The 13,398-nt window shown below is 40.8% G+C and overlaps 1 protein-coding gene across 1 annotated transcript in view; it reads left to right on the plus strand.

Annotated features, from left to right (window-relative positions):
- The window catches only part of CDC5L (cell division cycle 5 like), a 51,989-nt gene that overhangs the window by 7,172 nt on the left and 31,419 nt on the right, over positions 1 to 13,398 (plus strand). Inside the window, exons 7-11 of the mRNA XM_019520965.1 lie at positions 1,244 to 1,388; positions 1,861 to 2,049; positions 5,702 to 5,850; positions 8,687 to 8,849; positions 10,280 to 10,444. Of these exons, the coding sequence (XP_019376510.1) occupies positions 1,244 to 1,388; positions 1,861 to 2,049; positions 5,702 to 5,850; positions 8,687 to 8,849; positions 10,280 to 10,444 (811 nt within the window). The remainder of the gene's footprint in view (positions 1 to 1,243; positions 1,389 to 1,860; positions 2,050 to 5,701; positions 5,851 to 8,686; positions 8,850 to 10,279; positions 10,445 to 13,398) is intronic.

Below are 13,398 nucleotides of genomic sequence, written 5' to 3' on the forward strand. Positions count from 1 at the left end.
CTTTCTTTTAATTGCTCTGACTTCTGTGTTGGCAACACTTTGAGCAAGCTGTTTTAATATCTTTCTGTCACTTGATGTGATTATAACATAGTTAGTTAGAATCTGCTTTAGTTTTTTACAGTTTTCTTTTTCTGACAACCTTCAGCTGAGAAATTACATACACATTGTCAAATGCAGAGTTAACTGGCAAGCTGATATTTTTGCTTGTATGATTTGGTCCCCAGTTATATCTGCCAAGTGCTGTTTATTGAGAACAGATCCAGCAGTCCATCCAATGTGATTTACAGACTTTGAACTAATTAATTTCTGTTTTAACTATTGGCAATGTAGGCAACCTGCTAGGTACTGTGTAAGTTACAGAAAGGCTGTGAATTACCAGAGCTGTAACTCTTGCAAGAGGTTTTCATGGCTGTGAACCATGAGGGAAACACAAGTGGCTCCACCAGCAATTCTTGACGGAATTATAGCCCCTAATTCAACTGCTGTTTATAAAAAGTGATATATGTAGCATATGAATTCAAACTTGGATCTGTGCCCTGCTAACACTACCCCAACCTCCCACAGAAAACTTTAGCTGTTGTTTCTCTTGCTGTTCCTAGAAGTCTGATTTCCCAAGTTCCTGCCCCCCTTTGCTGCTTTCTACTAGCTGTGAGAGAATGAGGAAATTCTTACTTGCTTTCAACATATGTAAGAGTTGCCTCTATTAAAATTCTTGGGGAAAGGAGGGGGTGAGAATTTAATTCAGTGCTCTTACCTCTCCCTGCAGACAATTATGGTCTCTTGCACCAATGGTTCTCCAGTAACTGCAGCTGAAATAGCAAACACTTGCCTAAATCCTACTATTTTCAAATGTGGTATTCTCTGGCTTGCAGTCTTTCTCTCATTTGTTGGCCTTCTGACCCTCCAGACCAGTAATTCTCGCCCTTTTTAGACTTAAGGCACCCCGTGAAAAATTCCAGGTCTTACTTTTTATTATTTTTCTGTAGTGAAACAAATAAAGCAAAGAAGTCAGAAAGGCCACAACAAGGCAAAATGGTTTCAACACTGTGAATTCCTATTTAATATCTGGTTTTGCGTACCTAATGGTACTAACACTATGGCACCCTTGAAGCCCCGGCACTCTCATTAAGAACCGTTGGTCTAGACTGGTGCTTTCTCTCCCCTTTTATATGCTGGAGTACAGGATCTTTTTTTTCTGAACAGTTCTGAGTATTGTAATTGATACTCTTGTCCCCTGTGATAGTGAGAAGGAAGGACGAGAACGCAAAAAAGACAAACAACATCTGAAACGGAAAAAAGAATCTGACTTGCCATCAGCTATCCTTCAAACCAGTGGAGTGTCAGAGTTCACTAAAAAAAGAAGCAAACTGGTTCTTCCAGCTCCTCAGGTAAGCTGTCTGTCAGTCATGAGTTGTTGTCTTCTGCTACTTGGTGGCGTGTATGAAATGAGACTGGCCATAGTGTAGTTCCAGCCTCACCAGAATTACCACCATTTTCTGGTGGCAGAAAGACCAGTGTACAAATGGGTAAGGACAGAGCTGTTGTCTCAACCTCAGTGGCATGTTGGCAGCACAGTGTGGGGAAGTTTATGCTGTCATCACACTTGCTATACCTACCAAAGCTCTGTCTTTCGCCTCTTTGAGAATACGGGGGTTTTTTTATGAATGTTTGGTTGTTTAGCAAATACATTTTTAAAATAATAGCGTTTCCACCAGCATGCAATAGATTTGAGACGTTGGCTTGGAGAAGACTGTTCTCCATTGTTACCGGAGTGAAATCCATGCTGTTTTAGACTCCTGCAGTTAAGAATGTTATTCTCCCAAATGTATGCTAATGTTTGATAAGAGTTTCCTGTTACAGATTTCAGATACAGAGCTGGAAGAAGTAGTAAAAGTTGGCCAGGCAAGTGAGATTGCCCGTCAGACAGCCGAAGAATCTGGAATTACAAACTCTGCTTCCAGTACCCTTTTATCTGAATATAATGTCACCAATAACAGCATCGCCCTTCGAACACCCAAAACCCCAGCTGCACAGGACAGGATCCTACAGGTAAAGTGGAAATGGATAGAGCAAAACTTCAGGTTTTTAACTGGACTCGAGGGTTGAACCAGAAAGATTGAGGTACCACAGAAAAAGAAAGCTGAGAGATTTATCCTTAATCCAACTGGGTTTGAATTTGGGATCTGATTTATAATCATACTGTGGAAGGCTGAAGTGCTCAATGCCTTTTTTGCCTCGGTCTTCACAGGCAGGGTCAGCTCCCAGACTACTGCACCTGGTAGCACAGTTTGGGGAGAAGGTGAGCAGCCCTCAGTGGTGAAAGAACAGGTTAGGGACTATTTAGAAAAGTTGGGTGTGTACAAGTCCGTGGGGCTGGATGGGATGCACCAAAGGGTGCTGAGGGAGTTGGCTGATGTAATTGCAGAGCCACTGGCCATAATCTTTGAAAACTCGTGGTGATCAGGAGAGGTCCTGGATGATTGGAAAAGGGCAAACATAGTGCCCATATTTAAAAAAGGGAAAAAGGAGGATCCAGGGAACTACAGACCTGGCAGCCTCACCTCAGTTAATGGAAAAATCATGGAGCAGATCCTCAAGGAATCTATTTCTAACCACTTTGAGAAGAAGAAGGTGATTAGGAACAGTCAGTGTGGATTCACCAGAGGCAAGTCATGCCTGACCAACCTGATTGCCTTCTATGATGAGGTGACTGGTTCTGTGGATGTGGGGAGACCAGTGGATGTGATGTACCTTGATTTTAGTAAGGCTTATGATATGGTCTCCAACAACATTCTCTCAGGCAAGCTAAGGAAGTATGGACCAAATGAATGGACTGTAATGTGGATAAAAAAACTGGCTGGAGCAGCAGGCTCAGAGAGTTGTAATCAATGGCTCAATGTCTAGTGGGCAGCTGACATCAAGTGGAGTGCCCCAGGGGTTGGTCCTGGGGCTGGTTTTGTTCAATATCTTCATCATGACCTTAAGGTGGCATAGAGTGCACCCTCAGCAAGTTTGCAGATGACACCAAGCTGGGGAGAGTAGTAGATATGCTGGAGGGTAGGGCTAGGATTCAGAGTGACCTAGAAAAATTGGAGTATTGGGCCAAAAGGAATCTCCTGAGGTTCAACAAGGACAAATGCAAAGTCCTACACTTAGGACGGGACAGTCCCATATACCGGTACAGGCTGGGAGCTGACTGGCTGGACAGCAGCTCTGAAAAAAAGGACCTGGGGGTTACAGCAGACAATAAGCTGAATGTGAGCCAGTAGTGTGCTGCCTAGAAGACTAATTTCATGCTGGGCTGTATTGGTAGAAGTGTTGCCAGCAGATCAAGGGAAGTGATTCTTCCCCTCTATTCTACACTGGTGAGGCCATATCTGGAGTAATGTGTTCAGTTTTGGGCCCCCCACTACAGAAAGGATGTGGACAAATTGGAGAGAGTCCAGCGGAGGGCAACAAAAATGGTGCAGGGGCTGTGGGACATGACTTCTGAGGATAAGCTGAGGGAACTGGGCTTACTTAGTCTAGAGAAGACAAGACTGAAGGAAGATTTAATAGCAGCCTTCAACTACCTGACAGGTGATTCCAAAGAGGATGGAGCTGGACTGTTCTCAGTGGTGACACATGACCGAACAAGGAGCAATGGTCTCAAGTTGCAGCAAGGGAAGTTTAGGTTAGATATTAGGAAGAATTTTCTCACTAGGAGGGTAGTAAAATACAGGAACAGGTTACCCAGAGAGGTCGTGGAAGCTCCATCCTTGGAGGTTTTTAAAACCCAGTTCAACAAAGTTTTGAATGAAGTGATGTAGTTGGGGATGGCCCTGCTGTGAGCAGGGGCTGGACTAGATGTGACCTCCTGAGGTCCCTTCCAGCCATCGTTTTCTATGATTCTGTGATCTGCTTTTAACAAGCATAGTCTGTCATTATCAATAACTGCTGACGCTTGGAGGTGTAGTATTTAGTAGGGCTGTGTGAATCGGCTGCGTTTCATTTTGGTTCCAGATTCAGCTGCTTCGGAGAACAGTGTTTTGGATCACTGTTCCATTTCGATTCAACCAAATCTGTTTTGGAGTTTCGATGCTGTTTTGGTGCCTGTTCGGAGATTCAGGTGGGCCAGGGAGAGGCGGGTACAGCCAGGCGGCTGCAGGTTCTGCCCCAGCTGCTCCAGCTATGCCTGCCTCTGCCCCAGCGGCGGGAGCGTGTGAGAAGCCCCCAGGGCTGCCCTGCCCTGCCCGGCCCCATCCCCTGCCCAGCCCCAGCCTCCGGCACTTTAAAAGGAGGACTGTGGGACTGTGCTGGACTATTCCTGGGGGGCACCTCTGAAACATTTTGTTTCGGAGCCTTCCATTTTGTTTCGGATTCAGTGTTTCGGGCACTGAAATGAGCCAAAACACCTCCGAAACAAAACGACTTTCAAAATTTTGCACAGCCTTAGTATTTATGATAATGGGAAATCCGTTGTTCTTGACTTGTTGTCAGTGTTGTGATAGGGGTAAGAGTTTCGAACAAAAACATTCCCCAATGTTGTTTTGGTAGGCTTTGCTAGTTTATTTTTCTGAACTGATCTTGCATTCTGAAAACAGTAATTTCATTCCAAAAATCATTTCCTTTCTACTCTATTAGCTAATATCTATTTTATCTACTTGAGTTTTATCATGGGTGTAGGTAGCCATGTTGGTCTAAGGACACAGGCAGACAAGGTTCTTTGGGTAAATCTGATATCCTTTATTAGACCAACTAAATAGTTGGAAAAATTCCTCTTGGGTGTTTGTGCCCAAAAGCTAGTTAAGAGGAATTTTTCCAGCTATTTGAGTTGGTCTAATAAAAGATACCAGATGTACCCAGAAAACCTTGTCTGCCTGAGCTTTATCATGTAATTTTAAAAACTACAATAAATTGTAGCTCGCTGAACTAATACAGTATAAGAATTGCTGGAATATTGTTCTAGCACCAGACTGACTTAGTAATGTTTGAAGTTGAGGCTAATATTTTTATAAGAACCAAATGGAAACTTCATGGGATTTAGGCATCAAACTCCCTTATTCTTGAAAAATATACTTGAAATTCTTTATTTGGGCAGTGATGAAAGTATGGATGAATGTCTGGATTATTGCTTCCTTCTAGAAATTATAGTACGGCTGGTTTTTAAGAGAAGGTGGTATAAATTCTACACAGTTAAATGTGTAGGGCAAAGTCCCCTTTCAGTCATGGACTGATTTTCAGATACAACCTAATGATTTTGATGCTTACATACATGAATGCTTTTGGATGAATTTGAGATATTTTTGTTGGGCTCTGATTTTTGTAGTATAGGCACAACAATACGTTTTGAGTAGCAGCGCTTTTAAACTATTGTGAACAGTATTTCTAGAAATACTTGTAATTCAAAAAATCTTGGCTATAGCATCTGACAGATTGAAGGAAACTGAGATATTAAGCAAGTCCTTTATATTTGCACCTGCTTTGTGTATGATATTTTATTGGAAAGGACATTTAAAAATATTTCTGTTATAATTGAAGTGTAAGATCCGTAACCATGGTGTCCTTAAAATTAGGAAATTTTAAACATTTTTCAACAAAATGCTTTGACCTTTGCCTGACTGATCTTATTCATAGTCGCTTTTAACAATAGGCCTATTAAATTTGCAGATCAAACTATGGCTTTGGAGAACCTAGTAATGTGCTCTTCTTTATCACACAGGAAGCCCAGAACTTGATGGCCCTAACCAACGTAGACACCCCCCTGAAAGGTGGTCTGAATACTCCCCTCCATGAGAGTGACTTCTCTGGGGTGACACCTCAAAGACAAGTTGTTCAGACTCCAAATACAGTGCTTTCGACACCCTTCAGGTAAAACATGTTCTCCAGAGACCGCTGGGTGGGTAGAGTGTAAGAATCAGGTATCCAGGCTGTAGTTGCATTGGTCTAAAGGAAAAGGCAATCAGGACTCATAGTAGAGATGATATCTTTTATTAGACCAACAAGTTTTTTGGAAAAAAATGTCTTTAATTACAAGCTTTCGGCCACAGACGCCCTTCACCAGGCATCAAAGAAAAGCTTGTAAAAATTCTCCTGGGTAGCAATAGAAGTTCATATTTCATAGGATTTCACAGAGGAGTCAGTAGATGGAAAACCCTCCGGGCAGCAGTTGTTAGCTGGTAAGGTGTCTCAGCTGTCCTGTGAGGCTGTGACGATGCAAATTCTTTTAGACAAAGGCAGGGGCAGGATCTCAGGTATCAGGTGGTCACAGTTGTTTCCAGCTTGGGAAAATATGAAGATTTCATTTCAAATATGAACTATGAAATATGAACTTTCATTTCTACCCAGGAGAACTTTTACAGTCTTTGCTCTGATGCCTGATGGAGGGTGTTTGTGCCCGCAAGTTTTGCAATTAAAGATTTTTTTTTTTTTTTGCAAAAATCATGTTGATCTAATAAAAGAGATCACTTCTGTCCACAAGCTTATAGAGTAATGCATGTATATGTGGGGTTGACTTTTTTTTTTCCAATAAAGTAAAGCAACAGGATTAATTGATTAGTGTCTAAGGGTAAACTCTAGCTTGATTTCCCCCCCCCCCCTCAATCTTTGTAGCTTCCCCCCCCCCCCTTATATATCCTTGTCAAGTCCAGCCCACATTGTCTTGCTCTCTGTTTATAAAAATCAAATCATCTAGGGTTCTGGTCCATGCCTATTACTCCAGTGGCTACGGTAATATAAGTAATACTGTGCTGGTACATTTTAAGATGGACACTAGCATTCTGTTTGGTGACAGATCATAACCTTTTCCAAGTATTGCCTCTGAGGTCTCTGTGGGGAGTCACTTGATTAAAAACCACTGTGAACCTTTGAAAAGCTGAGGTAAATATTTTGTAGGCCATACATATGTGAGTGTGTATATAAAATTTCTTCTGTTGCCAATCTAAATGTTATGGAATTGTTAGTTTGACTCTTACAGTAGGTCCTGAATAAACACACGTTCCTCAAATGCCAAGTTCCATAGGACTGAAAAATATTACCCTTGGTGCATTTTGTGTGTGAAGTTTTTCAACCCAAGTTCTAATTTTATTTCTATATATCATATTCATGGAAGTACAGAATGAAATAAAAGGGGCCTTTGTGGCAGCTTTTCAAAAACCCTCTCAGCCCAACCTCTGAAAAAAAAATTGTACCCCTCTTCTGCAAAGGAATCTCTAAAACCAGATTTTTTTTTTTTCTGTGGAAACCTGTTGAATTCAGTGGGGCTGAGCAGGAGCATAGGGTTTGGCCTGTGCCGTTTTGCTTGCTGGATACGACCTTACATTTAAGCACTTCCATTCCCCGAAAGCTTAGGTTTGCACATGCGTAAATGTACTTTGCTTGTATTAATCTAGAATTTTGAGCAAAGAAATCTATGCATATAATATTAGAAGTGGTGGTATTAAAATGTATCTCCTTTTATTTAAAGAAGCAATAATACAATGAAATAGAACCTCAGTGCCATCAGTGGTTTTAAATCGGGTTAGATCTTTTTACTGTTTATTTGTTCAACAGAACATTTCTAAACATGTAAGAAAGAATACATTTATCTTGTTTCCTATGCTTCACTATTACTCTGTGGTAATCTGAAATTTGTAATGTTTTGCTGCTACTAAACCATGGAAACTGTCGTCTTTCACTACGGAATACTGAGGCCTTAGTTGTGACAATACTTCTGAAAAAATAAGTTTAAAATGTTATTTTAATGCATTCAAGTCTCTAATTTTTTTGGCGTAGGAAAAGCTGCATTTCTTCTCTGTGAAACTAGAATGTTGCTTGTTCTGGGCCAAATAAAATGAAGTTCGGTTAAATTGGTTTTGACATTTTGATGTACGATTTGCTGAAATACCCCTTTTTTAAGTCTAAAAATGAATGGCAGTATTTTTCTAAATGCCATTGTTAAAATGATATAACTTTTGTACTTGCACTTTAAATGTGGTGCTCTGAGAGAGTCAGTGTGTGTGTGTGTACTGTCACTTTTTCTTCATGCAGAGAAATTACTGATACGTTTTTTATTATAGTGTTATAGCAGAATCATAGTAATTAAAAACACAATGATCTATTAAATCATGTAATCCAGCTCACTCTTGGCCAGGCTTGTTCTGTACAGCACATGTTCTATCCTGTTCTGTGAAAATTTTTACTAGTTTTTACTCAGTATCACTATATTTGCTATACTATACTATAAAGAGTGAGTATTTTCTCCTTTAGTGTGGTTGATTCTATTATTGCACAGAAAGTGTTATCAGTTTTCCCTATTGCAATGTGAAATATCATCACAAATAACAAAGAGAGTTATTAAAGTGTTCTGTCTATTAAAGTGATTTGCATGGGCTCCAGTCACTGAATCAACTTTCTTTTAATATATGTACTTTCCTGAAAGCCTTGGTGGTTGAGAAGTACAATTTCATTAATGGCCATACGAGGGCCAGAGAAACAAAAGTGACCTGTTTCAGGAAGGTTTTCTTTCTTGAATCCCAAGCTAATGTCCTAACTGCTGGACCAGATGTTTTACTCCTGAATTTTCTCTTCACTGGCACTGAAATCTGGTAGGCTTCAGGTCGAAATGTCCTTTACCCGATTTGGTTTTAGTTTGCTCCTTGTAATCATCTTACCACTGGTTTTAGTGTCTTATTAATGTCTGGATACATTTTCTGGTGCCGCTTCCTAGGACTCCTTCTCATGGACCAGAAAGTTTAACCCCTCGTGGGGGAACAACCCCTAAACCAGCAGTTGGAGCAACACCAGGTAGAACTCCCCTGCGAGACAAGTTAAACATCAATCCAGAGGAAGGAATGGCAGATTACGGTGACCCATCGTATACAAAGCAACTGGTAAGTAGAACATAAGGGGCACCTGAACCTTCCATTAAACGTCTTCAGAGTTAAGATTATCTCCTTAACATACTTAACCATTTTAACGTTTTTGTGACATCAAGAGTATACTTTAAAAACAAAAACGTTGCCATGTAAGAAAACTAAAAATGGCTTTGAGTGAAAGAGCTCAAACTATCCATTAAGGAAAGATGTTTGGAAATAACAAGGTCTTAGTCCCGCTTGGCTCTTTGAAGCTGAACAGGAAATACTCCGTCTCAAGGAAAGATTAATTTTTCATGCAATCCAACTAAACCCTCAAATCCCTCATAATCTTGGCTGCCAGTTCCAGGTACAGGACCTTCTCATCAGCCTTCAGTGTTGACAAAATGGAGCTAAAAGATTTTTAAGTTTTACCCATTACGAATTTTTGGCCTTGGGATGCACAGGAATCTTGTGGTCACATTCAGATTTTTTCATTACCTTTTGGCAACAGAGTTTTCCAGTCCTGGTTATTTGGCCAGATAAATCTTGCCAATTAGATGTAGGGTAAGAGGGTACGGAGCTAATAGGCCTTACATTGGAACTCCCTTTTATGTGGCTAACTGCAGCCTGTACTGTGGCTTTGGATGGCTCCCACCAGGGGCATTGGTGTTTCTCTTAGGACTTGCAAAACACATGCAATCCAAAGCCCATTTTATTTTTTTAAGGATATAGCTCTTAGAATCCAGAATATGAAGTTTCTTTCAGTTTAAAGGACAAGGCCTATTTGTAGGTACTTAAAGAGTGTTTCAGTGTGATGTCAGTGTGTTTAAAGTAAGCCTGGCTTTTGCCTATGGAAGGGTCAGCAAGGTCTTTCAGCATCCTACGAATCTCCCCAGTGTGCTATTGCTCTTGCTATTAAACCACTGTATCGTAGTTTTTTCAGGTCTGAGCCACTGTTTGAAAGCTGCGCTACTATCTAAAAGAAAAGTCTCAAGTTAGCCAGCTCATGAATAGCCCTATACCCAGTACTTCTATCAGATGCCTTCATGAAATGCTTGGCTTCGTGAAACCCTAATGTTGCACTGGAAGATCTGCTAAAAAGAGCCACTCTTAAAGTAGCCCTCTGTCTGTTTCTTCTGAGTGCTTTTTCTTGCACTAGGTGTCTTTAGGGAAGCTGTACATCCTCTGCAAACACCAAGAGATTTCTTCACTCCATAGTGTGTTCACTCTGCCTTTTGTATGACAGGGTTTAATAACATTCCTCCTTCATTAAACTTCTTTAAAATTAATGTTCACTTATATGTTCTATTAATAATTGGTTTCTCAGAAAGCTTAAAAATCATCATAAGGGACTTTTGTTCCTTTTTCCTGTGTATGTATTAGGTTAGGAACATGGAAACCTACTATGTTCTGTAAATCTCTGTTCATAAATACAGAATGATTAACACTTGATTAACTTTCAACAGGAGAGGGAGTCTCGTGAGCATCTTCGTGTAGGCCTTCTGTCTCTTCCTGCCCCAAAGAATGACTTTGAGATTGTATTACCAGAAAATGCAGAAAAAGAGCTTGAGGAACATGAAGTAGATGAGACATTTGTAGAAGATGCTGCTGATATTGATGCTCGCAAACAGGTGAGAATAAGTTAATAAATTGCCAGAAAGGCTCCAGGCAGTAGGTTATTTCATGTAGTTTGAGAAGAATGCTTAGTAAAAGCAATGGCATGTAGAGGAAAATGAGCAAAACTGTTAAATGGACTGACTTTAGGACTGTGGTTCTCAACATTTTTTAGACTCAACGGACCCCTTAGAAAATGCCAGCTTAGTTTTTTTGACTCTAGAAAAATAATAGAGCAATTCTTCTGTTGCAGAGAAAGACCACAACACATCAGAATGTTTTTAGCACTATAGATTCCATTTGAAATCATTGGGTTTATCTTGTGGATCATGACTGCACACCTAATACTGTCATAACACCCTGGTTGAGAATCACTTCTAGTCAGAATATTTAAAGGAACATACTTAACTTTAAAAAAATTCAGTTTATATTATAACATTAGTAAGTTAAAAATATAAATCCCACCTAATCTTAACAGATTGAAAGGTTTAATAAGATTCTCCTGAAAAAGAAGATGAAAATATTTTTTCTATTTCTAAGTTCCGATTCTGCAAAGATTCATAGATTTGCTTATCATTATGCAGATAACGTTTCCATTAAAAAAATACATTCAGATTCATACTTAATATGGAAGCTGCTGTCCATCACATGTGAACTTTAATATGAAGGTGTGGCAAGTTGGATTTTATCCAACTGGGTGCTCTGATTTTTATATATTTGTATATATTGCTTTTTTAAAGTTCTAAGGTAGGGATATTCATTTTAAAAATTTAACTGGAAAGTTGTTTTTAGTGCATTATCTTTTTAAAGCAGAATTTTAGTTATCTACCTTGAAAAGTGAATAAAAGACAGAACTTTATTAAATTTGAATCTTATGAATACGTATTAATGGTTAGGATCTTTGTTAATGCCATCTCCTCTATTGGAAACAATTGTACACAGAGTAGAATACAAATACAATACAAATCTGCATGGTCTTGTAACAAAAGGATGGGATATATTTACATTACATGATACATACCCTTGGTTAGTATGAAAATGGGCGCATCTACACAAAACGTTTACTGTGGAGCTACCTAACTAGCTCCACTGTAAACATCTCAGTGTCTACGTGAGTGGTCCTGTTAGGCCACAGTAAACCAATAAACTCCACCAGAGCTTCGTACTTGTAAATCAAGTACGATCCTGTGGCTGAGTTTATTTTGTGGATGAATTTTTTGTGCAGAGCAACGGATGTGTAAATGGTGATGGGGCTGGCTGGGACACAAGGGTGCTTCAGTGTAGGGGCTGCCTGCTAGCTAGCCCTGCACTGGAGCACCCTCATGGCCCAGCCAGTCCCTCTGCAGCATGGTGCATCAGGTTGGAGCAGCCTCAGGTTGGCAAGCTGACTCCTCTTCTCCCAGATCCCCTGCCAGCTGGGACTGCTGCAACCTGGCTCAATGTGCTGTAGTCCTGGGCACACGTTCAAGTGGCAGCCCAGGAGTAATAAACTCCGGCACAATAAACACTAGAGTTGATTGCTGTATGTTAATTTCATGTGTAGGCATGCCCATTCAGTTTGTTCCAAAATTTGTCATACTAACTGCTTGGCAACTCGGAGCTATACAAACCAATCCATGAAGTTCTCTGGGTGAGGAGTTGATGTCAGTAGACTATGAGACAGATATGGAGTAAATATGTAATAGCATTTATCTACCTCCCTTCTATAGTTGGAGGAAAGTGAGATCCAGGGCAAAATTTTGAAGCAATACTACCCTGGAGAGAGAGAGAGAGAACAGGTACCTTCTCCAAGAGGTGGTGGCTTTTAAAGAGGCTGCACTTCCAGTGGTGCTGCAAGAAAGGTGCAGTGTGGAGCTCTGAAAAGGTGTAGTTAGCACTCTGCCTGCCCTGCTGCTGTGTAGGCATGAAAGGCTATTTCCTTTATTCAGGACCAAATAACTTGTATAGCATCAAGTAAGGTAACTTCATAACAGCCATAGGCTCCTAAGCCAACAGTCAGGACAAACTGTTCCCTGACCTGTGCCCCCAGAGTGTAATTTAAAAATAAAAAATGTCATCACATAAGAGAATATTAAAGGTCTTTGAGTGCATGAACCTTAATAGATTTCCAGCTTCTGCTTCCTCTGTGCAAAAATGAAGTTTATTTCCTACATATGGGAACTTTTTACCATCTTTAACTTTCCCTGAGCCTGATGGAAGGGTGTGTGAGCCCGAAAGCTTGCAGAAAAAAATAATTTTTTTGCAATTTCTCATTTGGTCTAATAAAAGGTATCATCTCTGAACCAAGAGTTTTAGGTTTTTGCTTTATTTTTTGAGCCTTAATAGAGACATTTGGACATATCTGCGTTGAAGTTCCAGTATCCTGCTGCCAACCTGTGGCGGTCTCTGTAAGTGTGCTGGAGGCTGGTTCATAGCTCTATTTTCTCCTCTTGCACAGATGCTGGCTATCATCCTTCTGTTAGACACAGCTGCCTCAACATTTTATTCGTAGCCAGGATGTGGGGAAGCACAACCCCTGGGTTACTTTCTAAACTGCCATCATGGGATAAGTGTTGGCCTGGCAACAGATTAACCAGAGACCATAGAAAGCTGAAGGAGCAAGACCAGGTGGGGTCATAGAGTAGATTTCTTGTGCGGTTGAATCTAAGGTGGGGAAATGCTTAAAGAGCAGCATACTGCCAGTCAGCCGTACCTCGATCCTGGGCAAGCTGTTCGAGAAAATTATTCTGGCACGCATCCAGGAGGGGCCAGCAGGGAACGGCATGCTCAGGGGCAACCAGCACGGGTTTATCAGCGGCAGGTCCTGTCAGACCAACCTGGTGGCCTTTTATGACCAGGTCACTAAATCATTGGATGCAGGGGTGGCAGTGGATATAGTTTTCCTGGACTTCAGGAAGGCTTTTGACACTGTCTCTCACCCCATTCTCATTAGGAAGCTGGGGGACTGTGGCGTAGACACCCATACAGTCCA

Source organism: Gavialis gangeticus, unplaced genomic scaffold (assembly GCF_001723915.1).
Source record: "Gavialis gangeticus isolate Ggan-Ray unplaced genomic scaffold, GavGan_comp1, whole genome shotgun sequence".
NCBI classification, from domain to species: Eukaryota; Metazoa; Chordata; order Crocodylia; family Gavialidae; genus Gavialis; species Gavialis gangeticus.